Consider the following 25069-nt stretch of genomic DNA (forward strand, 5'->3'; position numbering starts at 1 on the left):
TGATAACTAAAGTTTTATCTTTCATCGGGCCACATCTACAGTCACTGTAGTGTCTCTGACAAGCTGTACTTAGATACAGCAGTGCTTTAAGCTAAACACCAACATCGAGGGTCAAGGTTCAAGACTCATTTTTGTGTCATGCTACAACACAGGGTTGCACAACAAAATACAAGTTGCAAAGTCTTTATGCAACACAAGAATAATTTTTTTTTTGAATGGTGAGTGCAGAGGATGAGTTGAGGAGTATTACAGCCAGAGGAAAGAAGCTGTAGTCTGTCGATACATCAACAGACACAGGGCGAATGCCCCTCACCTTTATCACCGTTGCTTTGTAAATAGGTGCTGATGATGTTCTGGGCTGTTTTAATCACTTGCTGCAGAACCTGTCTGCCCTAGGCCCTGCAAAAACCATGCAGTGTGTTCAGTCAGCAGAGTCAGTAGTAAAGAGTGCACTGAACATGTTCGTTTGCAACACTTACACACTGTTTTATGGCACGCGGCACAACCCGGCCTATTCAGCGTTTGATTGGCTTACCCTGATATTCTTACCCGCAACCTAACCAGTGTGAATCGTCACGCTTAAACTTAATCAACCCGGCCAACCAAGGCAATGAGCAATGGCCAGTCAGAGGCAGAGTACAGGGGGTCATGACTTTGCCATCCTGGAAAAAAAATAAATCGCATGCCAGCATTGGGAATGCAACCAGATATTCAGATGCAGCTACAGATATTTGAAGGGGTTTTATGAACAAATAAGAACAGATTCCAATGGAAAAAATTTCCCATTTTCATACAAATTGTACTGTTTTCTGAAAAAGCAAGCCCGAACATCAGCCACATCAGCAATGCACCAGAAAGCTTTGATTCCCAAAAACACCTTGTAACTTACAAGACAACATTGGCTGTGCTTCCATCGGTGCATTTGTCACATTAGAGGAAGCTGATAGAAACAGAACGCCTTCTCTCCTGTCACAGGCTGCATTTTCTAAGGCATGAAAACAGAGCCAAGAGGAGACACAAAAGTCTAGTTTTCTCTTAAACCATCTGAATTATAATATAAAGGTTATTATGGAATTTCGGGCCAGTGACACCAAAAATCAACTGCCTACCACTGCGTTAATGGATTAATTTTGCATTGCAGTGTTTTAAATAACATCCAACAAATGTTTAAACTAGATGCTGGGCCAAAGGTGAGATGATGAAGAAATCATGCAATTGTCTTCACATATCACCTGCGTGTAGCTGAGCAACAGAACTGTTATATTTGACTCGAGAATGCAAAGGGAAAAACACTTCGGGACCTGCAGCTCCTTCAGCTTCACAACTCTACTGGACTTACATTAATTTGATTAATTTGGTGTCCTGACACAAGACTCAAGATAAATGCTAATGTTGTGTCTGCTGGATGTGTCAACAAACTACTCTTTGATGACTTTCTCATAAAAATGAAATTACGTTAAAGCTGTGTGTCATGCATCCAGTGAGTATCAGTTGTAGGCCTTTGGACCCATAGTGGCATAACAACCATGGACCGAGTTAGAGGTTTAACGGAAGAATAGAATCAAACAATGAGACCAGGAAAAAACTGTTTTGAGAATGGTTTAATTACTTCTTTTGTTGAAACACAAAATGTTGTGCAATAAGTCTGAGATGAACCTGTTTGTTTTGTCAGTTATGCTCACTTATGCAATCCGTAACTATAAAATTAGAAAATGAAAACAAAACAAACAAAAATATTGTGACACAATAATAAATCATCTTGCGACTTGACCAAATGAACTGTTGCACATTTTTGTATCCTCGCCTTTCCTCTGTGTCACAGCACGACAGACTCATCCAGCATGTCAAACCAAACAGGCCTGAACAGATGCACTGGAGATACAGCTCCATAAAGCTTTTATTCACCATTAATGGGCTGAGAATTGATAAGCAAGTCAGCATGAGCTGTAGTTGTGGATTTATCTGCAGAAATGTTCACATACACCCATTTCCTGTTCCCGTGAGTTCCAGTGTCTTTTCATAGCTGCTGACTCATCACAAACCCAGACTTGGAAGAGGGTCATGCCCCTCCAGCCAATCCCTGCTTCACTAGGGTGATCTGATTGGCAGCAGAGATCAACTTAATGGGTATTTGGCAGCATGTGTGCATGATTCACACACACACACACACACACACACACACACACACACACACACAGACACAGGTGTTGTCTGGGAAGGTTACAGTGCAATTTATGTGTGAGAGTGTGTAGGAAGGCAGACACAGATTATGGCAAATTTTTGCGTGTAAACACATGTGAGCACAACGGAAGTCAGACAGTTTTTCCTTGGGGCAGAAGTAATCTCATTGGTTGGGTTAAATAGCGAAAGGAGCCCCAGTGTCTCTGTCATACACTGTAGTCTCTAGGACGCCATTGTGCAGCTCAGTGACAGTGGCTCCGGTCATTGCCATCTTGGCAAAAATGGGCAAAGAGGTGGAGTGTAGGAGATTTTCCAACAGGTTGAATGACACCTGGTTGCTGAAATCTAGTGTAAAAAAATAGCCATGCTGGTGTCGAGTGATTGGAAGTGATGCCTAAATGATAACAGTTAATTTCAGGTTCTTTTAATGTCATATGTACAGCTAGCTGGATAGAACTAGCCAATAGCTCCCTGGATAATTCATTGGCCTAACCTGCTAACCATCAATATTGACTGTCATGTTCAAAAATGAAATAACATGTCTTTGCCATTTTTCTGTTATATTCACATTCAAACTTCTGAGCAAACCTTGTGGGCAATGCAGGCTTACAGGCAACTCCCTATATGTTTCATGCTGCATTCACACCATGTCCAAAGAATGGGAATGATGGGAAAAGCTCCAGTTTTCCCACCTGTTCACACATTAATCCCCAGTGATTAACTCAGCTAATTCATCAACATGTAAAACCAGATACAAAGTGCACTGCTCCTTTTTAATTACTATAATCCACTGCATTAGTCTTATTGGATTTAATATGGATATAACTGCCAGTGATGGTGACTTTGCGGGTGTTTTGTCACTGGTTTGTTTCTTCTGTAATTCTTTTTAGCGCGTGTAACATACCCGAGCTGAAATTCAACAGTCAGACTCAGAATTAAAAGTAGGAGGCTGACATGAGCATTTTTTCCAACGCAGCCGTTTGGAATTACAGTCAGTTCAATATGACGTGAATGCAGCATTATTGTAGCTCGACTTTACCTGCACAATTCTTCCAAAGTTGCCCACTGACCTTTAATGTGTTATTCATAATGACAAATCTAAAAAAAAATTATTGACAGTTCATTTTTTATTCATATTTTAACCTATTTTGTTTACACGTATAGTTCTTTGTCTCTGCCCACTAAATTAACTCAGCCATTGCTATTATTTCTGCCTCTACAGCAATTTTACCTGTAAAAAATATACAGTATATCTACAGCAGGAAAACTCCAAATAGCACATGTTTATGTTCACCTAAAGCTCGATGATAAGCTTTCCTTCATCGTCACTACTGCTGGTGTCTTCTGTATAGTCGTGGCAGTTTTGCACAGGCCTGACTCCACTGGTCAGACACTCTGGCTGGTAACCATGAAGCTGGCCAGCAAAGAAAAAAGACTGGTATTTGTTGGTAATGTCAGATCTCCCAGTGTTTCCGCTCTGACTTGTGTCACCTGGTGCCTTATCCTTGGTGTCTTGATAATCATCAAGTTGTGGGTATGTAAAAGGCTTTGATGGCAGCACAGTATCATGATCCAGCAAGTTGGCGTTTGACACTTTGGGGTCCCCTGTCAATCCAACAGCAGCTCTACTGACTTGAATAGAATAAGAAACTTGGCTGGGGTGTGTGGAGGATGATGTTTTGACATCAGGCAAAAGTGTTTTGTGGTTTCCTAATGTTAAATTGGTACAACAGCTTACTGCTGTGATGTTGTGTCCTGCAATAGTATTTCCTTGTTGAACATACAGAGAGGCGCTGGTCTGCTTTTGGTCCTGCTTTTGGTCCTGGTGTGAAAATGCTGAAGTTTGTTGAGGCCTGGACTCAATTTGTGAAAAGACGTTTTGAGTTTCTGTTGATTGGGCCCGTGCTCTGATACGATGACTTGAACTTGTTTCACGTAAGATCTGTGTGTCTTGCTTGTGGATGTTGCCGCTTTCCCAGTGTTGTTGTAAGAAAGAGAAGTTGGTCATTTCCAGTGGGGCCTGTGGAGAATTGAAAAGGCTAGTCTGGCTGCTGCTGGCAGGTAAATTAAGGTGATTTGACATGCTTGGAGTTTGCTGAGGGCTTTGTTGAGGGTATTCAGACATTCCTGAGTGTGTCTGGGAAAGATGCTGTAAAAGCTGCTCTGAAAGGCAAGAGTTTTTGAAGGAATCCACTTTGGCCTTTCTGTCTTCTCCCTGTTAATAAAAGAAGAATATGAGGAGGAATATTACCATCATACCACCACAATAATACAGTCACCGCCCTCCATTGAGCCCCTGCTGTTTGAAATCATATGGAAGAAGTTCTGCTATAAAACAGAATGATGCCAATGAAAATACTGTGAGCGGCCTACTTCTGGTATTGTTATAATAGGTTGCTGATGTTTTAAACTTTGCCAAAAAGGCTCATAAGCTTCATGATTTATATCATATTTGCCACTGTGTGTGGTTCTGTAATATTTGTTTTTAACATATTTGTAATGTTGTGTAAATCTGTTTTTTTTTTTAAACGACATTCTTCTCTCTTCACACATTTTGGGGATCACATATTTATTGCTCTGCAAATATTTCATGAGAAAACCACAAATTCTGGCTTGGGTGTCTCTCGTTGCTTGGTAAATGTCTCTAAGAAATGAAAAACAATTCTGATGTAACAACCCATTATGCCTGAAACCTGCTTCCACATGATCCCCAGATCAGGACAGTCTCAATATAGGATCTGGCGGTGAGGGATTGCTAATGCTTATTTAGACAGAATCTGTACAGTTAGAGTCTGCTTTGTGACATTTCTGTATACTGACAGATTCTGTCATTTCTACAGTTTGGACAAGGTTTACATGCAGGAAGATGTAGTGTGTTAACAGCTACAAAGTTACTGGCTTTTAGGATTTTATATTTATTCTTGATGTGTTTGCATGTTGTGTCTGGGCTATATAGTCAATAGAACCACTGTGTGGAACATAAACACAGAACCAGCAAAAAAAAAAAAAAAAGAATTGTATAGTAAACATCCATCCAGTGAGCAGTTCATAAATTCAGACCCACCTCTGGCTTTGTCATATCTTGTAAACACGTGCATTTGCAGTTAGGCTCAGCCTTGCTCCACTGTCCTGGCTCCTCGTCTGTCTTGATTCCTCTGTTTTCATCCTCTTCCGTCACCCCTCCACCACCCTGCCCCTCCATGCACTTGCGGTTTGTCTCTCCAGCCTCCTGGCTGTCTGAGCTGTCTTGCTGGCCTGAGGTCCCTCCGTGTCCCAGTGTCTGTGGCTTCTTCTGGGCTGCACATCCCGCCAGGGAGGCTCCTTCTAGGAGCCCGAGGGGAAGAAAAAAAGTTTTCTTTAAGATAGTGAATCCACAATCTTCACGCTTGTCAGTCAGTTCTAACTTCCCTGAGAACTGAGCGGTAGATTATACATCTTATGTAAAACCCTAAATGTACAAAGTATAGCTGGTGGTTAGATTTGCTTTTGGATAGCACAGCAAACTATTACTGTAAAAAAGAATTCTATTACACAATGTTTATGTCAAATGAATGGCGCCTTATCATTGTATCAACCAAATTAAAGGAAATAGTGTGGTCATTTTTTCTGGTGGGGTACATGTTGTTGTGATATACATATGCACCAGTGTGGTCAGGTATAATATGCAGTGTAGGGTTATTGCAGTTTTCTTGATGGAAAACAAATGGGCTCTCTTGACTTTTTGAATTAAAATGTCTTTGCTATGGCAAACTCTTAGTGCTATATGACAGCTCTCGTGGCCCAGTGCCACCCCTCCTCCTTCTCGCCTGTCCATCTCCCTTAAAGTTTTCCATCGATGATCTCCAAAATGTTACTGAAAACTAGTGGCAAGAGAGTGACACTTAGCCTTTAGTTGGCCTTGATGATAATTATCTGTAGGTAAATTACATTTACAGGTAATACATTTTCAGGACTGCCATGTGAATGAACTCTAGTGTTAGTGACAACTCTTTCCTGGACTGGTTTTTGGTGACTGCAGAACACAAAACCAGGTACAGGCAAGACTCCACAAATTGCTGACCACATACTGCCATCTTGTGGTGAAAGCTGGTTTCTGTCTTGAAATATGCTCAGATTAAAACTTGCTTGTGAAAGCACACACAAGTACTAAATCAGACACATTTTTTTGTTTGTTTTGCTTCCATACTCCAAGACATTGGACATGAATCTAAACAAACAGGACTTTTTTTTCTTTTTACACGTACAATTTTTTTCTTTTGGCAAATTTTTGGTGGATTTACAATTTCTTGGGGCCATAGGGCAAAAAGTAACTGTGGACCCTGTTCACATCACTGCCTGTCTCTGTACATTGTGTCCTCTACCTCTCACATAAACATTTAAATAGAAATATAGTGGTCAGCACAATATAACTCTGTAATATTAAAACTAGTTTTTACACAGGGCGAGACAGGACCTCGAGACTGCGATAAGGGAGGATCTATTTAAAGATCCAAATTAACACAAACCATAAGCAGCAAACCTGAGGCTTTAGAGGCCCTTGGTATCCTGGGAACATGGCAAATCAGCTTTGTATTTTGGGGCTTTTTGCCTTCACTCTGTTTTTCAGGTGGCTGACTTTTCACTGACTGGACCTGAACTTTGGGTTGCCCTTTACCGTATGTTCAGGGTCATTGCTACATTGTTGCAAAATTTGGGGGCTATTAAAACATGACTTGAATTGTCATTATTTAATTTTAAATCTAATGTGCTAGAGAACAGAGCCAAGTCAATGACAAATTCAAAACAATGTATTGTATCTGATCCTGTAAATACTCATTAGAATAGTCTTAAATACCTGCAGTAGGGCTTTGCATACTTGTAAGCACAGCAGAGATGTCTTTGGGTCTTTCCACTTGGATGTTAGAAGACACTGAAGTAAACTGATCCAGTTGTTTTTCTGAGTGGGCTGAACTGGTAACGTCTTGTGATTCACTTGAAAGAGTCATCTCCTTTGAAGAGGCAGAGTTGTCCACGAGGCTCACCATGTTACCTCCCATGTTTGGATGTTTAGATGAAGTCAGAGCCTCTGATAATGTAGATTCCACTGGATTACAGTAGATGGGTGGTTGTGGGTTCAGCTGCCTTGGAGCTTTGCATTTATTGATGGAAAATGAAGAAACTGATCCTGCAAGTTCATAAGTACATGCAGCACCAGAGGCCTGACCGAGCCCAAACTGCAGAGGGGGCTGAGTTTGTCCACTTTCTAAGTTGTTGCTTTTATATGTGGAGGCTTCATCCTTGGCTCTTGTTGTGCCTCCATCACATGTGGTTCCTTGATTTTTATGTTTGTGTTGGCTTTTACATTCCAGTATTTCTCCTCTCATGCTATTCTTATTTACTGTGCCGGGAGAAAGAGAGGTCATGCTGAGCTTATGTTGGCCAGAGAGAGTTTGAGAGACCAATTCGCCTTTGCTGACCCTGCTGTCTGACAAAAGTTGCTCCTCAGCAAAACAGTTCAGAGAAAGAGCATGTTCCTCCTCTGAAGTTTGACTCCTTCCTGATTTTGCACCTTTAAGTGAAGCAGCAGTTGACCTAACATCGGCTGTAGTGCTCTGAGCCTCTGTGACCTTGTTTACACGACCGTATTTGTGTGGGCGTCGCGATGAACCTAGTGCTTCAGGATGCTTAGATTCAGCAGACACTGCAGCCTGAGTGGAATTACTGCTCTCAGTCAGATGGAGATTTGGCTCTGCCTTTCCACATTGTACAGATAGTGAAGCTTTTATTCTCTCCATGTTAAGAGTCGGTAAAGACTCACTTTTGTCTGACTCCTTTTGATGTCCTGGCTGCTGATGGTCCGGTCCATCATTGCTACTTTGCATGGTGACAGAGCTTTGAGCTTTTTTCTGGATCACTTCTGAAGCCACTGCTTGCATATCAGGTCTCTGTGAGAGGGCACTACCTGCTTGCCTCTCAATCTGGGGTTCAATGAGAGCCAGCTGTTCATCAGATATGATCTGGAGGCAGATCTGAAGGTCTGCTGTGTGAACATGAAACACGTTCTGAGCAGCTGGCTGCATCTGGTCAAACGGTATGATGTGACAAGGTACAACTGGGGTGTTTGAACTGGCGTGCGCTCTGTTTGCAGGGTTCAACTGGTCTGCCGGTGAGAGTTGTGTGTGTGGAGAATCATTAGCCATAATGGTGGCAGCAGATGTCTGATATCTATTTGCTGTGGTTATGGTAGGTGTAGCAGGGATGTTCGTAACCACGGGTTCAACAGGTCTGGGTAACTGCACAGGTGCTGAGCCCCCTGCAGATTTTGAAGGCTGTACTGAGGTACTGCATAATCCTGCTTGGTTATCTTGTAGGCAGGTTGTGGTTATTGTAGTTGCTGCAATTTGCCTGTGCACTATAGCTAGACTAGATGTCGCATTTTTATTGAGGCCTGACATTTGGGTTGTGGCTGTACAAGGCAAGAGGAGCTGGCCTTGTGTGGAGCTGAAAGCATTGTTCTTTTTGACATCATGAGTCTGCATCAACAGTAAGTTGACAGAATCACTACATTTCTTTTCAGAAGTTGTGACTGAGAGTGGGGTTTGCTCAGTGTGAGGAGAGGACAGAGCAGAGGCGAAACTGCGGCTATCGGTTGTTGTCAGTTTATCCACAACATGTAAAGAAGGATTTGAATCAGTTTCATGAGCATTAGGTAACTTGAGCTGATACTTGGGCAGGAAGCTGGTCTTGGCAGTCGATGTGGTGGAAGTGGCTGGCGAGGTGCTAACAGACGGTGTATTTGCATTGATTAAGCATGGTGGGAAGAGAGCTCCTTTGAGCTGAGTATGTTTCAGATTTTTTTGAAGGTTGATATAAGTGAGATTTGTATCCTGCTGAGGTGTACTGCCAGTGACAGATGGACAGGGATGAGTCAGAGTGTTTGGGTCCGTCTCCATCTCAAAGGGGCAAATTATTTTGTCATCAGTTTTCTGCTTTTTCCGGTCAGAGGGAATATGGGCTCCACAGAGCTGCGAGCTGGAGTCAGTATGTTTTTCTTCATTAATCAATCTCCCATCCTCTGCTCTGCTCATGCTTTCTGTTTTGTGGCTAACCAGTGATCCAATTAAAGGTAATGGCAGTACTGACAAAGACAAATTTCTCCGGATTGGAGTCTTGAGAGAGCTGCATGATGTATGAAGCTGGCTCGAGCTTAAATTAAAATCCACAGCAGAGACAAGGGATTGTTTGGCAGGAGGGCAATCTGGATGACACAGTGTTGCGCAGCTGCTTGTTAAGTTTATTGTTGAGCCTGTTGTTGCCACTGTCTCCTTTTGAACTGCTGACAACCTTTTTTGTAAGCCCTGAACAACCTCATGCTCTGGGTTCGTCGAACATTTCCTGCCTTTTATAACACTGTCATCACCACCTTTCTCTGCATTGTAGAGCTTCTTAAATGTCCCTCCACCATACATGTACCACTTGTTGTAAGCAAACTTCTGCGCTTTCTTCCTCCGGAACTTTCTGTTGCTTGGCTCTCCACAAATGTCAGTGCCATCCCCATCGCAGCTGAGACTACTGGTGCACGCCTCCTCCACAGATGAATTCATGAAGAGACCGTCTGTTGCGTGGTTGCAGTCTACAGCTTTCTGCCGGACCAGTGGGCGGTGGGTGGATGACTGCTGGTTCACAGGCTTGATCGCGAAACCTTTTGGATTGATCTGGCCAGAGCTTCCCCTCCGGACGAGTGTTACATAATCGCTCTGATTGGAGGAGGTTGGGCTGCTTCTCTCAGGCTGCAGGAGGGTAACGCTGAAAGGGAGGGAGTTGCTGCGGGTTAAGGGGGCATGCTCCATGGTGGTGGAGTGCTGAGTGGGCACGGAACTGTAGAAGCCGGGCTTCCTGTTTCTTTGTAAGCCAACATTTGGAGTCTTACTGATCCTCATGTCGAAGTGGAAGGAATCCTTGTACGTGTACGGCATGGGGAGGTCGATACTACCCTGCTTTGATAGAACTGTCTTCCGTGGCCTTACATTCTCCAGCTGTTTGTCCTCCACAACAGCTGTATTCTCTGAAATCAACTTAGATATACGCTCCTCCAGTGTCTTATGCTCCTGCTCCCGTGCAGTGTCTTTGGGTTCATGTCCAACTTGGCTTGTTTCTGACTGTCTTTGCATGCTGGTGGGTTCATCAAGATGCTCCTTGGTGGATTCGGTGAGGGAATCCATACTGTGATCAGGTAAAATGCTGCTGGGGCTTGGGTAGTGGTCGCTGCTCTCACTGAAGCCTGAGTCAGTGCTCTCGTGACTTTGTGATTTTCCTCTGGCTACAGAGCTCTCCCACTGCTTGGAGAACAGAGTGGCTTCTTGTCTCTGAAGCGGAAGATGTCGGCTAGCAGTCAGTGGAGATTTTTCATTTTCCATCCTCTGTTTTTCCCCTTCTGTCGTTATGTTTCCAATTTCATTTGGGTCTTTGGTCTTATGATCTGCAGGAGTCAACTCATTCTGTACACTGACAGATCCGTGCGCCTTTACCGGGTAGAACTTTGCAGTACTGGCTGGACAAGTCATCTCCGCAGCAGATAGTGTGGCATCCTTTTCTGTGCTGCCCATTGTCTCGCTGTGCTCATCCAGAGACAAACTGGAGGTACGAGTCTCTCTGGAGCTGGACATGCTGTCTAGGCTGCCAAGGCTGCTCTGCTCTGACTCGGACGAGAGGCGGGCATGAGCCTGAGTACGCTTATGTTTGTAGAGGTTGCTCTGAGTCTTGAAGGAAATTCCACAAGTAGTGCAGGGGTAAGGCCGCTCCCCGGTGTGGCAGCGGAGGTGCTTCTCCAGCACACTGGGCTTCATACAGTCCCGTCCACAGTGAGGACACACGTGCTTTCCTGCCGACTTGGGTCTGGCTGCAGGAGAAACAGCTGCCAGACTCAATCCCGGTTGAGACTGCAGCCCACCAGCAATATGGAGTGTCAGAAAGGGAAGCGTCTCCTTGGAATAAAGCGGCGGCATAGCCAGATGGAGTGTGGCTGGCTCCCGGGCAGCTGCAGGAGGCTGGGAGTAAGGCTGCGCTGGTAGAGCAGGCACTGTGTGAATGTAAACAGCCGTCAGCGGGGCCTGGATGTCCATCCTTTTCTCTGTCTGTGCTGCAACGGAGTTGATGTGCACTGGAGCACTCACCAATCCTGGCTTGCCAGTCTCCATGGTAACACTGCTGCTGTCGTGATGTACTAGTGCCAGGTCTCTAATTACCTGTAAGATAAGAACAGTTTGCGTTAGACCTCTGCTTCTCCTCAGATCAAATGGGGCAGATCTATCTATTTAAGCAGCGATGTTTTCAGGTTTTGAAAATAAGACTTCATTCCTGGAGAATCTTTTGTTATTGTACCAGTGGAACAGAGAAAATCAGCACAGCAAGAAGTAAATATAATAGGCAGTTAATGATGACAGATATGCAATACCCTTTAGGACAGATGGCTAATAAAGCAATTAATCCAGTTTGGATTCTGCATGGTTATTAAATCCAGGGAGATGTGTTTTGCAGTGATGTCTCCTCTATATCTAGCTCAGTGATATAATTTTTGTGATAAGCAATAATACCCATGGTTACAGAGTGCAGAGAAAAGTAGAGGCATTTGAATCCCTGCTGTTTGATTTCCAGAGCAGGTGGTGCATGAATACAACTGTCAAGAAATGTTTTGGAGGCAGGCAGTGGACATACACGAGACAAAAACATGGAGAGAAAGGAATATATACAGTAGAGAGAAGCAGGGGCTGATGTAGGAGAGTGACTCACATCAGGAGAGGGATGAGGGAGTGAGATCAGATACTCATACAGTACAGCAGAGGCTTTTATCTCCCCAAATGAAATGTGTCTGCTGACATTAGCTTTTGCCTCTGTCACCAGTCTGCACCAATTAAATGGCATACTCTTGATGTTCGCAGCAGCATGTGGCAGCTTTGTCTCCTGACAGACTGTCATATTTGTGCAGTAATCTCATCAAAGTGTAAAGCCATCGAGATGAAAAGATAAATAGCTTCATATTAGGTCAAGCAAAATTAATTTCCTGTTGCTGTGATGCTGCTTCTGCTTGTATTGTGATTTTGCATAATTCACCCACAGAGGTGCAGTTGGCATGGATCACGCTCTTTGTTAGTTGTACAGCATGAGCACGCCCACGTCAGATACTTTTTGTGGTGCTGTGAATTTATGAAAGTTTGTTTCTGTTCATGTTCGAGTGTGTTCTCCATTAAAACAAAAAGCCCTGTGCGACTGTATTTTCATTTTCACATTATTTACTTGAGAAGTTAGATCTACCCCCTTACTGTAATGTGCTCTCTATTCTTTACAGCTAAATAAATATGGCATGGTTACAAAAGGTGCAACCCCATAAAGAATACAATTATGGTGTGTCCTGAGTGGAATGGGTTCAAAAACAGATCAAACTGTCCTGAAAAACAGCTTCTGCTTATAGTAAGAGCAAGCATCAGCAAAAATCATCATCAAAATGTAAATAAAAAGGAGGTTCTAGGTTTTTCTTCTGTCATTACGAGACAATTTCTTGTTTCATCCTAGATATTCTCTATTAATCTCATTTCCAACCATTGTTCTGACATAAATGGAATGTTTGAAAAGAGAAAATATCCCATGTTCTTGCCATTAGAAAGTGTAGGTAAGAATAACAGTACAAGAAACCAGAACATGCTATAAGTAGGCCAAAACTCATGCGTAACAGTTAAGAAGAAAGGAAAACAGAAGTCACTTACCTTCCTGTTTTGCACTTCAATCAGCAACAGTTATCCATCTTAGAAAGTCCTCTATACTGAACAGCCTCATCCTCAGTATACCTGCTCATTTCTATCAGTTCTGGCATCCAGGCCGTGTGCTCCTCTCCAATCTGATTTTCTCGCACAGCTCTTTGACATGAACTGTTTCTTGTCATGAGGAAGCGGAACAAATGCAAATGAGAGAGAAGATGCACTATGAAAGTGGTGAGGCAGAAAGGGGGGGGTGAGGGAAGGAGTAGGGCTGGCTGGGTGGGTGTGTGGCTGTCAAACAAAGACTTCCGGAGGCCAAGTTGAAAACATAGATTACACAGAGTGATCAGCAGGAGTGAAAGAGCGGAGAGGCCCTGAATACAGATGGAAGGATTTAGAGCTAATACAAAGTGTTTTGCAGAAGCGAAAGTGTCTGCTTGGCAGAGGAAGTGCAGTGACAGAGGCGAGCTTACCTTCAACAGTCACATTGGCTGACTTACTGACTTTACCATGAACAGTTTGAAGCAGTATCTGACTTCTGGCTCACTTATATACTCGCTTCCCCCACCTACCTACTTCCTCCCACACACTGTATTTCATACACCCACATAGACAAGGGTGCAGCAAAGCTAATGTTGATGTGACTGCTTGGCTGCACGTGCGCTGCTCTCCCTCTCTCAGGCAGAGAACAAACCGATGAGTTGTGAGTGGCTGCAGTGAATTTCCCACCTCCAACCATAGCCCCCACTACAGTATATATCATTTTGCACAGGTGCACCAGTTCACACTGCACATGCTTATGCAGCACACTAGCCCTTTTAAAAATCACGCCTCATTTGTAGTCACACTGTTGCTGGTTTTAACCAGCAAAATTGTAGATTTAAGAGACAGAATACAGATTATATTGCTCTGCTTCTGGAATCTGAAAAATCCAGAGTAATGATGTTTTCTTCAACTTATCACAGAGTAAACTAGTAAACAAAACATATGATCAGTTTCTTGCACAAAATACAGTAAAACTGCAACAAATTTTCTGTCTTTGTACCATGTCCATTAAATAATACCTACAGGTGAATTTTGGCCCTAGAATTGAACAGCTATACATGACCAGCTTATCTGTTTGACCCAGTTGTCATGAACAGAACACTGCTAGTTTTTACAGTTCATGATGGTATGAAAAGACAAATGCATCACACACTATTTCCACATACACACCCACTTTTTCTTCTCATGGCGATGCCACCTAATGGTCAATGTCAGTGCCAGAGACACAAATGGATGTCACTATATAGGCCTACCTTTCTAGACAGCATGAAAGAAGAAATAAGAAGAATGTCCTCGATGGGATATTTGGCTGAGTGGTACTTTACCTTACATGTAGTCTCATGTGGACTTTCTAAAAGCATGCTGTTTGCATAACTATACCAATACTGATTTGGATTGGATTTTTAAAACCTCAGTAACATTTGAATTCATTTGAAGTAGCAGGTCTGGCATGAGTCAGAAGTCACTCTCCTTTCAGCTCTTTTTTGGTCCTCACCAACTCTTGAGAAAATATCTGGCTCTGACTACTACTGCTTGAAATGACAATGATGAGAGTAGTGAGACTGAACCAAAGCAGTAAAGTGGTAGGCTGTAATGATAAAACAATGAGCTAAAAGAAGCTGAAATGCTCCATAGAGTTGTGGGGAAATGCAGTCACGTTATATTCTTGGCAGGTTTATCAACACAAGCAACCACTTTCATATTACGCTTGGTCTTTTTATCTACTAATGCAAAATGATTGATAACAGCCCCTTTAAGTTTGTTCTGGAAACGACAAAAATTTAATGACTAGTATGAATAGATAGTACTCCTGTTCTCAGCAGCTCAGATGTATGATGTTTTCAAAGTTCTGCTTTTTTTGAACGGTATGTCATCGTGTGGGATCGACCATGCAATTACCAGATGACATCTGCTGAAAGAAAACAGATAGTTTTATATCATTTCACTGTTTCAGACTCTAGCTGGTCTCCAAGGCAACTGCAGGCTGGTCCACTGAGTACATGCTATGAGTTGACATGGTAACAAGACACCACGTACCACGGATGTTTTCTACTGTCTTACAGCTCACAGTCCTGCAGGGTGGAAGCATAGTTTCAGGCATGTTTGCATGTTTTGAAAGACTGAGTCAGCTTAAATCTTTTAAATCACACTATGTGTGTAGTCTACATGGATTCATACAGACGTCTTCTCCAAATAGTCAGGAGGCAGATAATGTTGTTGATAGATGATATTTTGGCCATGTTACTCAGGTTACTAGGATACAGGGCTTGAGTAAAGTTTTTCAGCTGAGGGTCAGCAGTGACCAGAGACCAATAAAATGTGTTGTGCTAGTCATCCTGGTCTCCCAGATGCTGAATCTCTGCATTGTTTTGTTGCAGTTATGTAGACATTTATCCATGTGAATACAGCTATACATGTATTTTTAGCCATGGAATGGAATTATCAGACACATGTAGAGTGATAACTAATGCTGACATGATCCCAGTAGTTAGAAATACACAATGCTGAAAAGCTAATGCAATCGTGCAATACCTACAGTTTGAGTACATTTTCAATCACTTGAGAAAAATAGTTCCTCACTTTCCCCCTAATTTTGTGAGGACTGTGAAGTTGTCTGCCTCTGCACACTGCAATATACAAGCTCTTTCTACATTCACTCTCTCCTACATTGAAGGTAACCAAAGGAAACATCCAGTTTGCTTCATTGGTGTTTGAATGGGTCCCTTGCTGCATTTTTGCACATAAAATGACAAATAACAGATGTATGTTTTGAATGGGCTTAGCTCTCTAACAGGCTAAGCCTCCATCTGCATGATTACAGTACATGTCTTTTTGGCCAGCATTTGAACTGACGAGCCACATTGCAGGAGGTGGCAACAGAGAGACTGTGTGTGGGTGGGTGCTGGATTGCTTGAGGCCTATATCCACTTACATGTTCACTTATGCCTTTTCAGTTGCTAAAGAATAGCAGTCTCATCCCTCACTTTTGTCTTCAGCACCACTACCAATAATACTACAACTACCAGCTGTCAAACACAGTATGTATACCTATCAGTGTTAAACTGTAAACCGCAATTATCTCTGTTTTACTGTAGCACAGTCTTTGTCTGACTTACTGACATTACCATCAGTACCACAGTCTCTACTCTGCATGCAGCTCAGCAAAATGCTTTTTGCAAAGCCACTGCTGTGATAGTATTACAGCAACAAAACTGAGATCAAAATCGAAGCAAAAGCTTGAAGCTTTACTTTTTTTAATATCTTTGAGATGCTGTATTTGTGCACCCTCTGCTGGGTCATGAGCATAGGCCGACTGGATTTACTGAAACGGTAAAATACCTACCAGACTGAACAGTTATTTTACATAATCCTTAATCTGTTGGTTTTTGTTTTAGTCGATAAAATGGACCAAAACTCCAAATCGAATAGATATTTATTTAAATAAGATATCAAACAGAGAGAAGCAGCACATCTTCACAATTTAGTTGTATAGTGATAGTGCTGGAGATTGAAATGAGTAATTGCAGTTTTTTTTAATATAACTTAAACAGTGTAGAAGCACATGGCAGAATTGTTAATTACACTGCATAAGATGGGTACTGGTGGGAGGGTTTCTAATTGGATAAAAGATTTTATGTTTGGAAGAAAATAAAAGTGTGATAAGCCTGTTACTGTTCATCATTACGAGGGAAATGTGTATTTGATCTGAGGATAAGCCCTTCAGTAGTTTATTGGGTCGTGGCTCCATGGATGGTCACGTGGCACTCTATTTGTTAGAGTTAAAAAGGAAAGAAAACATTAAATTGAAGTGCTTGATTTTACAGTGATTTTACACAGATTTATATGGATGGTGCTAAGAAAACAGAGATGGCAGTGACAGGATTTGGAGTGGCAATTTCAGCAAAAGGATTGCAACCAAAAGAACATCCACTAAATTCAGGGTTTACACAGTGGAGATGCTGGCTGATGATGATAATGAGCGTTATTGGCCAAATATGTGTGCACATGCAAGAAAATGTACTCTGGTTTAAACATTCTACCAGTATAGAGAAAAAAGCAGACATACAGCTCAATGAGGACAAAAAGACAAAATAATGTAAATAACAAAAAAGACTGAACAATAAGGAGTGAAAAATAGATAATAAACAAGATGTGGCAGTAAACAATATATACAACGAAATTTACAACGTGCAGTAGAAGAAGAAGAAGAAGAAGAAGAAGAAGAAGAAGAAGAAGAAGAAGAAGAAGAAGCGGCTGTACTGTGACGTAGTACGCAAATACGTAAAACGTAACGCACGTTTGGGTCTCGGAGCGCCATTGGAAGTTTGAGGAGGGTTAGATATTTTTGTGTTTTACAAATAATAGCGAACGGTAATATTCCTCTTTTGTCTTTAAACTGTACATAATGCTGTTGCTGCATAGTTCTGACGTCCAGCCCGTTCGGGGTTTTATCCGCGCTTCAGCGACAGTTTTTGCTCTGTCTTAACTGTAACAACAAAGCTAACGTTATTAGCAGCACTGCTAAGCACAACTTCCATTCATTCGTTGTACCTGGTCATATAGTCACAGCTAACCGTGTGTGTTTGAAACTTACCATCATAAGTTACGTTAACGTTACCAAACTCTCTTGCTGTTTGCGACGATAACGTACTGCATTTATGAAAATGGTGTAACTTAACAGCAGCGATCGTAGTAATAAGAGTAATTGTTGACGTTTTGTTTTTGTTACAGCTAGCTAAATTATCATTATTGACGGCCCGCTTCTGGTCAGCCTGACCCATCATGTATCGCCCTAAACCAACTCTGAAGGACCGACAGCATCTGTACAAGCTCATCATAAGCCAGTTGCTCTATGATGGATACACCAATATCGCCAACAGTCTCATAAATGAGGTCAAACCACAGAATGTAGTGTCGCCCTCCGAGCAGCTGATGCAGCTGGCAAAGATAGGTAAGATCTGTTTTCTCCATGACTGCACGTTTGAGCCAAGTGTGAGAGTTCAGGAGGCCATAATTGTATAATTTCCAACCTTTTTCAGGGATGGAGAATGATGACAGTGCAGTTCAGTATGCCATTGGGCGCTCAGATACAGTGGCACCTGGCGTGGGAATTGATCTGGAATTTGATGCAGATGTCCAGACCATGTCTCCAGAGGCATCAGAGTATGAGACGTGCTATGTGACATCCCATAAGGGTCCGTGCCGTGTGGCTTCATACAGTCGTGATGGCCAGCTGATTGCAACTGGCTCTGCTGACGCTTCCATCAAGATCCTGGATACTGAACGCATGCTGGCCAAGAGTGCCATGCCTATTGAGGTGAGGCAGATATGAGACCAAAGTACAATACACATTTTTCATCCAGCAGGCTTATGTTTCCTGTTTTTGTTTTTCATTTTATCAGGTGATGATGAACGAAACAGCACAGCAAAACATGGAGAATCACCCTGTGATTCGAACACTGTATGACCACGTAGATGAAGTCACCTGCCTCGCCTTCCATCCAACTGAACAGATTCTAGCCTCTGGCTCAAGAGATTACACCCTCAAACTCTTTGACTACTCCAAGCCCTCTGCAAAAAGAGCATTTAAATACATACAGGTAGGTTTGAAAAGGAAATCAATTATTCAGTTTAAAGTGGAAATGGCAAGTTATGTAGAAATTGTTCCTAACGACTAATTTCCTTGATGTTTAAACTTAGACAAGTCAACTAGTCTAAAAGTAAGAAAACACTCAGAAAACAGTCAAATTGTAACACAGTTTAATCTCTAAAGGTAAATATTGTCCAAACAAGTATTACCATCAGATCTATTTGAAACTGAAACATTATTCAATAACCAAATTTTATTTTAAATGCACTGAAATGTGTGGCCCTTTGTGGTGGGCATCAGGGTTTCTGGTCCATGTGTCCTGGAAGATTTCAGTGTCCCAGACAATTTGGAGAAATTGCGGTCAGATATGGTCCGTGTTTATGAACCCTATTTACCCTTGTGTTTGTGCCCAAGTAACTTATGTGGACAACAGTTTTTGAAATTTTCCAGTATTAAGCGAGAGCACTGCAGCTGGCAGCCTGCAGTGTGATCCCCCTTGTGCACCATCAGTATACATCTGTGAAAAGTGCTTGATTTTGCAACTGACAGGCTCAGACTGTTGTTCTAAGTGTCTGACAACATTATGGAGATATCCCTACAGACACTGACCTTTTTGTTAGAGTAAGATCCTTTTTGTTTAACCAGAAACATCCGTGATATCACTCCCACTAAAGCCACCAGACTCCATTGACAGAAACAGTCATTTTATCATTGTAAAATACTTTTCATTCAAACTTGACAGGAACAAAATAAAACTCAGCAAACCTTGCTGGTTCATCTTTCCACTGTTTCCAACACCAGCTCTGGTTTGGGTGAAATAAACCCTTGATTCACCAAATTAGATGTGAAAATATCGGTAGAGGAGCAAAAGGGAGGGCGTGTATCAGAGAAGCAGAAAAATGGCCTGTAGAGCTAGAGTATTTTCACATCATGACATGATTATTATGAACAAAGAGATTGAAATATGTCAGACTTTAACAAATTAAACAGTAATTGCAAAATAATGGAAAACCCGCCATTCATTGTAAATACATTATCCTGGAATTTGTATCAGTTGATAAAATAGAAATAATAAGTTGAACGGACGAGTATTTTTGGTGCTGACTGATGAAGGTAGCAACGTTCAGTCAACTAATTGCACACATCCCCTGTAGAAACTGACTAAGCACCTGTAAATAAGGCCTAGAAAATTGCAACATTTCAATTTTGTAAAACTGTGTTGACTGCTATAGTTCTGTTGTATCATCATCTGTTTCCCTACAGGAAGCAGAAATGCTGCGTTCCATCTCCTTCCACCCTTCAGGTGACTTCCTATTGGTGGGAACGCAGCACCCCACCCTCCGCCTCTACGATGTCAACACCTTCCAGTGCTTTGTGTCCTGCAACCCGCTGGACCAGCACACAGACACCATCAGCGGCGTCAGCTACAACCCCACCGCCAACAGCTATGTCACCTGCAGCAAAGATGGCAGTATCAAGCTCTGGGATGGTGTCTCAAACCGATGTGTGACCACCTTCGAGAAGGCCCACGATGGAGCTGAAGTCTGCTCAGCCATCTTCTCCAAGAACTCCAAATACATCCTGTCCAGTGGCAAAGACTCCGTGGTCAAACTGTGGGAGATCTCTACAGGCCGGACACTGGTCAAGTACACAGGTAAGGAGGATGTGTTTTGCTGGAAGTACATGCAGCAGTGTCATGTGGTAGAATTGACTTGAACACATTATGCCTAATATTTAAGGTGGAACGTTTCATCTGATTCTAAAAGTATCTCGGTATATGGTTCATTATCCAATGCAAAACTGACAGATTTTTTTTAAAGGCTGCAATACAAAGCTGGTTTGATTTGATTGTTTTTGGCTCCATCTTTGTTCAAATCAACTTCAATTCAGTTCATACATCAATTAAAAATAGTGCATTTTGACTATATAGTTGAAAAAAAAATCCTCAACTTTTAGTACATCAACAAGAATAAAGGAGTCAGATAGATGAGGTAACTAATTTGGCAGTCCCAAAGCATAGCATATGAAATAAGAGACCCACACAGGGAAATTGTCACAGCAGCAAAGGAAAGTAGAAAAATGGATGCATAGAGTAGAAAAGTAATCTTAAAAACTATACACATCATGAGCATCTGCTAACAGTGTTTCTCTAAATGCATTCAACAGCGCAGCGCCGCTGCTGTAGAAAAATCTCCCCAAACACAATAAACTTTAAGCAGCTGCAGTCAGGGACTAGCGTGGATTCTAAATCAAACACATCCAGGCGTTGCCACTATTTAGAGATCTGTTATTGGTTATTGGTTGTTTGACAGCACAGCTACAGTAATGAAGGCTCTGCTGCCTGCCTATAACAAAGTTCAGCGATGACATAGGAATGACGCGAAACAGTTCACTGGTCAGCCACTCCTCTTTTTCATGGGGGGTACTCTCTTTGTCTTTATGCAAAGTCATAGATACATGTTTAAAGACTTGGCACAATAGACTTTAGACTTTAGACTTTTAGACTTTAGACTGCTTCTTTATTGATCCCAATCTGGGAAATTGTTTTGTTGCAGTAGCAATGAACAAAGAATGTATGGATGACCATAGAATATATACAAGAATTTAAAAAAGTAAACAAAAAGTGACATAAAATATATACAGAAAAAGCAGCAATGAATACAAGATAAAACTAAATGTAAAATGATGCTCATACTATTCTGTCAAGTTATTAGATTTCTTTCTTATAGGTTGCCAAATGAAGTGCTGGACTAATGTATTCCATTATTAGACAGAATGACACATAGTACATGTAAGACAGGAAAGTATGGACGGGTGAGAGGACAACAGAGAAAAAGAGAGGAGAGAGGAAAGACCAACCGCAGGACACAGGCTGTCTGTTTCATTTAACCTCGTTCTTCAGCTGCTCACTAATATATGTCTAAAGCCCCTCTGGAGTCAGCAGGTGCTCTGAACACCTTAGAAAATCACAAAAATCATCGGGGAAACACTGACTGTATGCAAAGTGAAGCATGAAAAACATTTAAAAGATGCTAGATAATTACTTCATACACCAAACATAAGTGATTACTTCAAAGTGTGTTGAGACAAGAATAATCATAGATAAGGTGAGTGGGAGGAGACCGAAATAAATAAACAGAATAAATGCACTTGGTGGAATGGAATCAAATAGAATGTCCAGTTTCTTGCAGATAACAGTATGAACAGCATGAAATGCAGTAATTGTACTTGTAGCATCAAAAACAAAGCCTTATTAGGAATGCACTCAGCAAGATGCAAAGTGTAATTTCACCTTTGGCCTCAAACCTTTTTGTGCAATCTAAGATGTTTTCTATTTTCTCTTGCCAATCCTCACCAAGTTGACATTGTTTTGAGGCATTCAAGGGTTGATGTGTGCTGTGTTCATTAGCCTGTGAAGACTATATTGGACAGCAGTGCCCCCTAGCCGAGTAGTGAAGAATTGCTTTTATTTGAACTATGTTAAGTTGTGAAGAGTTTGGTCAGAAATTATAGTATTATATTAAGGACTGAAAAAGAGTTTGATTTATTTAATGTATTGATGTTCTAGGTAAATATTTTTCACTGCAATAACTGGTTCATTTCTTGTCATATACATTTGTTTTCAGTAACACTATGACATCACCTGTCACTGTGACACACATTGTGTTAACGCCAACCTGAACAGGGATAAAATTGTGTGTCAGAATCTTCAAACAAGCAAAAGATTTGAGTTTTGGCAGAACATGCGAGTGCTGGTGTACTTTGAATGTAGAGACGTGACGTTTTCTCTGTGTTTCCACAAATCTTATAACACACTACAGAGTGAGCGTTTCATCACACTGACCACATTATCAGGAACACGGCTGTTGCAGCTTCCGCTGTTGTTATTCTTCTAATAATTGTTGCAAGAAAGCTTGCCAGGTTCACTGAAAGATGGTGGCACTGAGTGCCTGCGGGCATTCCTTGCCGTGGCAGACACATGACACCTTTCCTCCTTTGAGTGAATGAACACTGGATTTTTCTTCTACGTCAATATTTAGAAAAGAAGACAATGATGTCATCATGTGTTGAACTTCTCAGGCTTTCTGACAGTAATAGTTCTAAGAAAATCAGCAGAGGAAAAACACTCTTTACCTCATGGTAAAGTTGGAGCAGTGAATTTTTCACTGGTTGTTTAGAACAATGAGCTTTTGATCCTTCACTACAGAAACCTGATTTCATTGTGTTGCATTAGACACTTTGTAGATACAGCAATAGGTGACAATAAGTTTCAGTGTATTAACACGTTTGTTGTGTTGGCTTTGTGCATCAGCATGTTGGGTTTGTAATTACAGGGACTCTGGGGTTAAAGGGCTGATGAGCTTTAAATTTAGGGTGTGTACATCCACATCAGATATACAGAGCCCCTTTAATACCTATGACTCTAGTTTTATGGCATAAGAAATAGCTGGACATGATAACTATCTATCAACCCGGCTCCTCGGCCATGACAAATATGGGAATAGACACAACAGATGACGATCAATTCCAGGTATTCATTGTGATAAAGTAAACTACTAAGGAAATTACAAATGTGGAGTGTGTCAGTCAGGAACATGTTCAAACACTGATGTCATACTTGACCTCAGCAGATACTTGATATTGTCCTGAACAGCTTTTTTTTTACGTTTTGGGGACTTTTTTGGAGTCTGTTCCAAGGCTCCACATTTCTGAAGGGTGACAGGTTATGATCAGAAGTAAATCCAGTCCAGTACCCACTGAGTTGAAGCTGGTCCAGGATGCTGCATGAAGTGTAGGCTAACATTACCATCTCTGTCCCACTCTTCATCAGATTTATCTGATGTTACATTTGTCCGTATTATACTTCAAGTGCTGGGGTGAACTAGCACTATACTGCAATACAAGAGCAATTCTTTTTCTTTATTTCATGTCTTGTACATGAACCACCAAATGGCAGGGATGCCGTTTTTTGCCTGGGACTTGCTGCTTTAGTCTTCAGCTTTTGGCGTGCTATCATGTATGTAGCCATCTAATGCATATATTAAGTATCTTTACAGGGTTTTAAAATGAGATAAGCTCTATGCATTACAAAGTCAGCTGGAGATTGTGTTCAACTCATTGAGTTAACATTTGTTCCATTGGCTGGCTAGCTACAGTTGATGAAATCTGCTCACAGTTGTCATTTCAGCCAACCAAATCGATGACTGCCCATGAGAAATGAGACGCCTGTTTTCATCTACCTCTGTCAAGGACCCCCCCCCCCCCCTTTGAAAAGCTTCTCGGTATTCTGATAGTAAATCTGGCCCCATTTTTCCTGTTAATGCCATAGAAAATTCTGGGAAACTGCGGGTTTGTGGGAAAGAAAAACCGTGAATGAAAACTTTGCCTTTTGGCTCTAATTTGATTGGAATGGTGTGGTGTTAGCGATCCCTGTGACATGTTCCTCCTGCGTGTTGCAGGTGCGGGGCTGAGCGGCCGTCAGATGCATCGTACACAGGGCGTGTTCAACCACACAGAGGACTACGTGCTGCTGCCAGACGAGCGCACCATCAGCCTGTGCTGCTGGGACTCACGCACGGCCGAGAGGAAAAACCTGCTGTCTCTGGGACACAACAACATCGTCCGCTGCATCGTCCACTCGCCCACCAATCCTGGCTTCATGACCTGCAGCGATGACTTCAGAGCCCGCTTCTGGTACCGCCGCACCACCACAGACTGAGACGCATCCAGACTCAGTCAGAACCAAACAGGATGCTGGACTCCCTGACCTCAGTGAACTCACCACTGTCTTCTCCTCTGTGGTGTCTTTGATTTTTATTATTACATTTGAAACTGTGCAGTGGAAACTGTGGGACTTTACATAAGAAAAGAGTCATTGCACCATCTCTCCAACCAGTGAGGGCACTATTTTTCTAGATGTCTTCTCTTTATGATGACACTTTGTGGACTCACGAACGGATGTTCTGTCTAACTAAATTAAAAGTCTGACCTTTAAAACTTCTTTCACTGCTAAGAAACCTCATTTGTAACTCCTCACATTTCTCAGTTGTGTGTTTTAAGTGGCAGCAGAGTTGGTTTGTTGGCTTTTCCACTTTTGTATTTTGTCGATGTCCTTGTTGTAATTCAGATTTTTATTAAACGCTTAATAAGAACAAGCCTCTTCTATGAATGCGACAATGAAAAGTCCCCTCAGAACTCATCACCACAGCTTTGGCAATATCCTGTAGATATTTTAAGACCACAGTTGTTGCTGCAAAAAGTGAGCAACCTGCAGGGAGCACAAATCTGCAATGATACACCACAACACGCACACACACTGCCATATTCATTGTAGGTGCGAATTTACTCATTGTGGTGTTTGTTTCTGTCTTTGGCTACATTCTTAAACCGGTCAGAAGAGAAGAAGCCCAAACTTGAAATGTTGGATTAATTTTCTGTTGGTAAAATATTCTTATCTTAAAATCTGTTGTGTTTAGTGACATCCTCAGAAGAACTTCTAAAAGCTGGTTTCTTTCTCGACTTT

The 25069-nt window shown here is 41.9% G+C and overlaps 2 protein-coding genes across 4 annotated transcripts; one reads left to right on the forward strand and one right to left on the reverse strand.

The window, feature by feature from the left end:
* Window positions 1–1583: 1583 nt before the first annotated feature.
* Window positions 1584–13432, reverse strand: znf831 (zinc finger protein 831). Its single transcript, XM_076750555.1, has 4 exons — window positions 12921–13432; window positions 7016–11405; window positions 5246–5505; window positions 1584–4396 (listed from the first exon to the last, which is right to left on the reverse strand). Exons 2-4 carry the CDS (start codon window positions 11355–11357, stop codon window positions 3476–3478), a joined length of 5523 nt encoding a protein of 1840 aa, XP_076606670.1. The 5' UTR covers window positions 11358–11405; window positions 12921–13432; the 3' UTR covers window positions 1584–3475.
* Window positions 13433–17239: 3807 nt separating this feature from the next.
* cstf1 (cleavage stimulation factor, 3' pre-RNA, subunit 1) lies at window positions 17240–24690 on the forward strand. 3 transcript variants are annotated; one of them, XM_076744962.1, is made up of 6 exons: window positions 17240–17327; window positions 17688–17907; window positions 17996–18273; window positions 18359–18556; window positions 19810–20200; window positions 24006–24690. In XM_076744962.1, exons 2-6 carry the CDS (start codon window positions 17739–17741, stop codon window positions 24263–24265), a joined length of 1296 nt encoding a protein of 431 aa, XP_076601077.1. In that variant the 5' UTR covers window positions 17240–17327; window positions 17688–17738; the 3' UTR covers window positions 24266–24690. The 3 variants fall into 3 exon arrangements, with proteins under 3 accessions (XP_076601077.1, XP_076601081.1, XP_076601090.1); XM_076744966.1 differs by having other exon boundaries at window positions 17245–17290; XM_076744975.1 differs by lacking the exon at window positions 17240–17327 and having other exon boundaries at window positions 17603–17907.
* The last annotated feature ends 379 nt before the right edge of the window (window positions 24691–25069 follow it).

The sequence above is a fragment of the Chaetodon auriga genome, chromosome 2, assembly GCF_051107435.1.
Source record: "Chaetodon auriga isolate fChaAug3 chromosome 2, fChaAug3.hap1, whole genome shotgun sequence".
Taxonomy (NCBI): Eukaryota; Metazoa; Chordata; class Actinopteri; order Chaetodontiformes; family Chaetodontidae; genus Chaetodon; species Chaetodon auriga.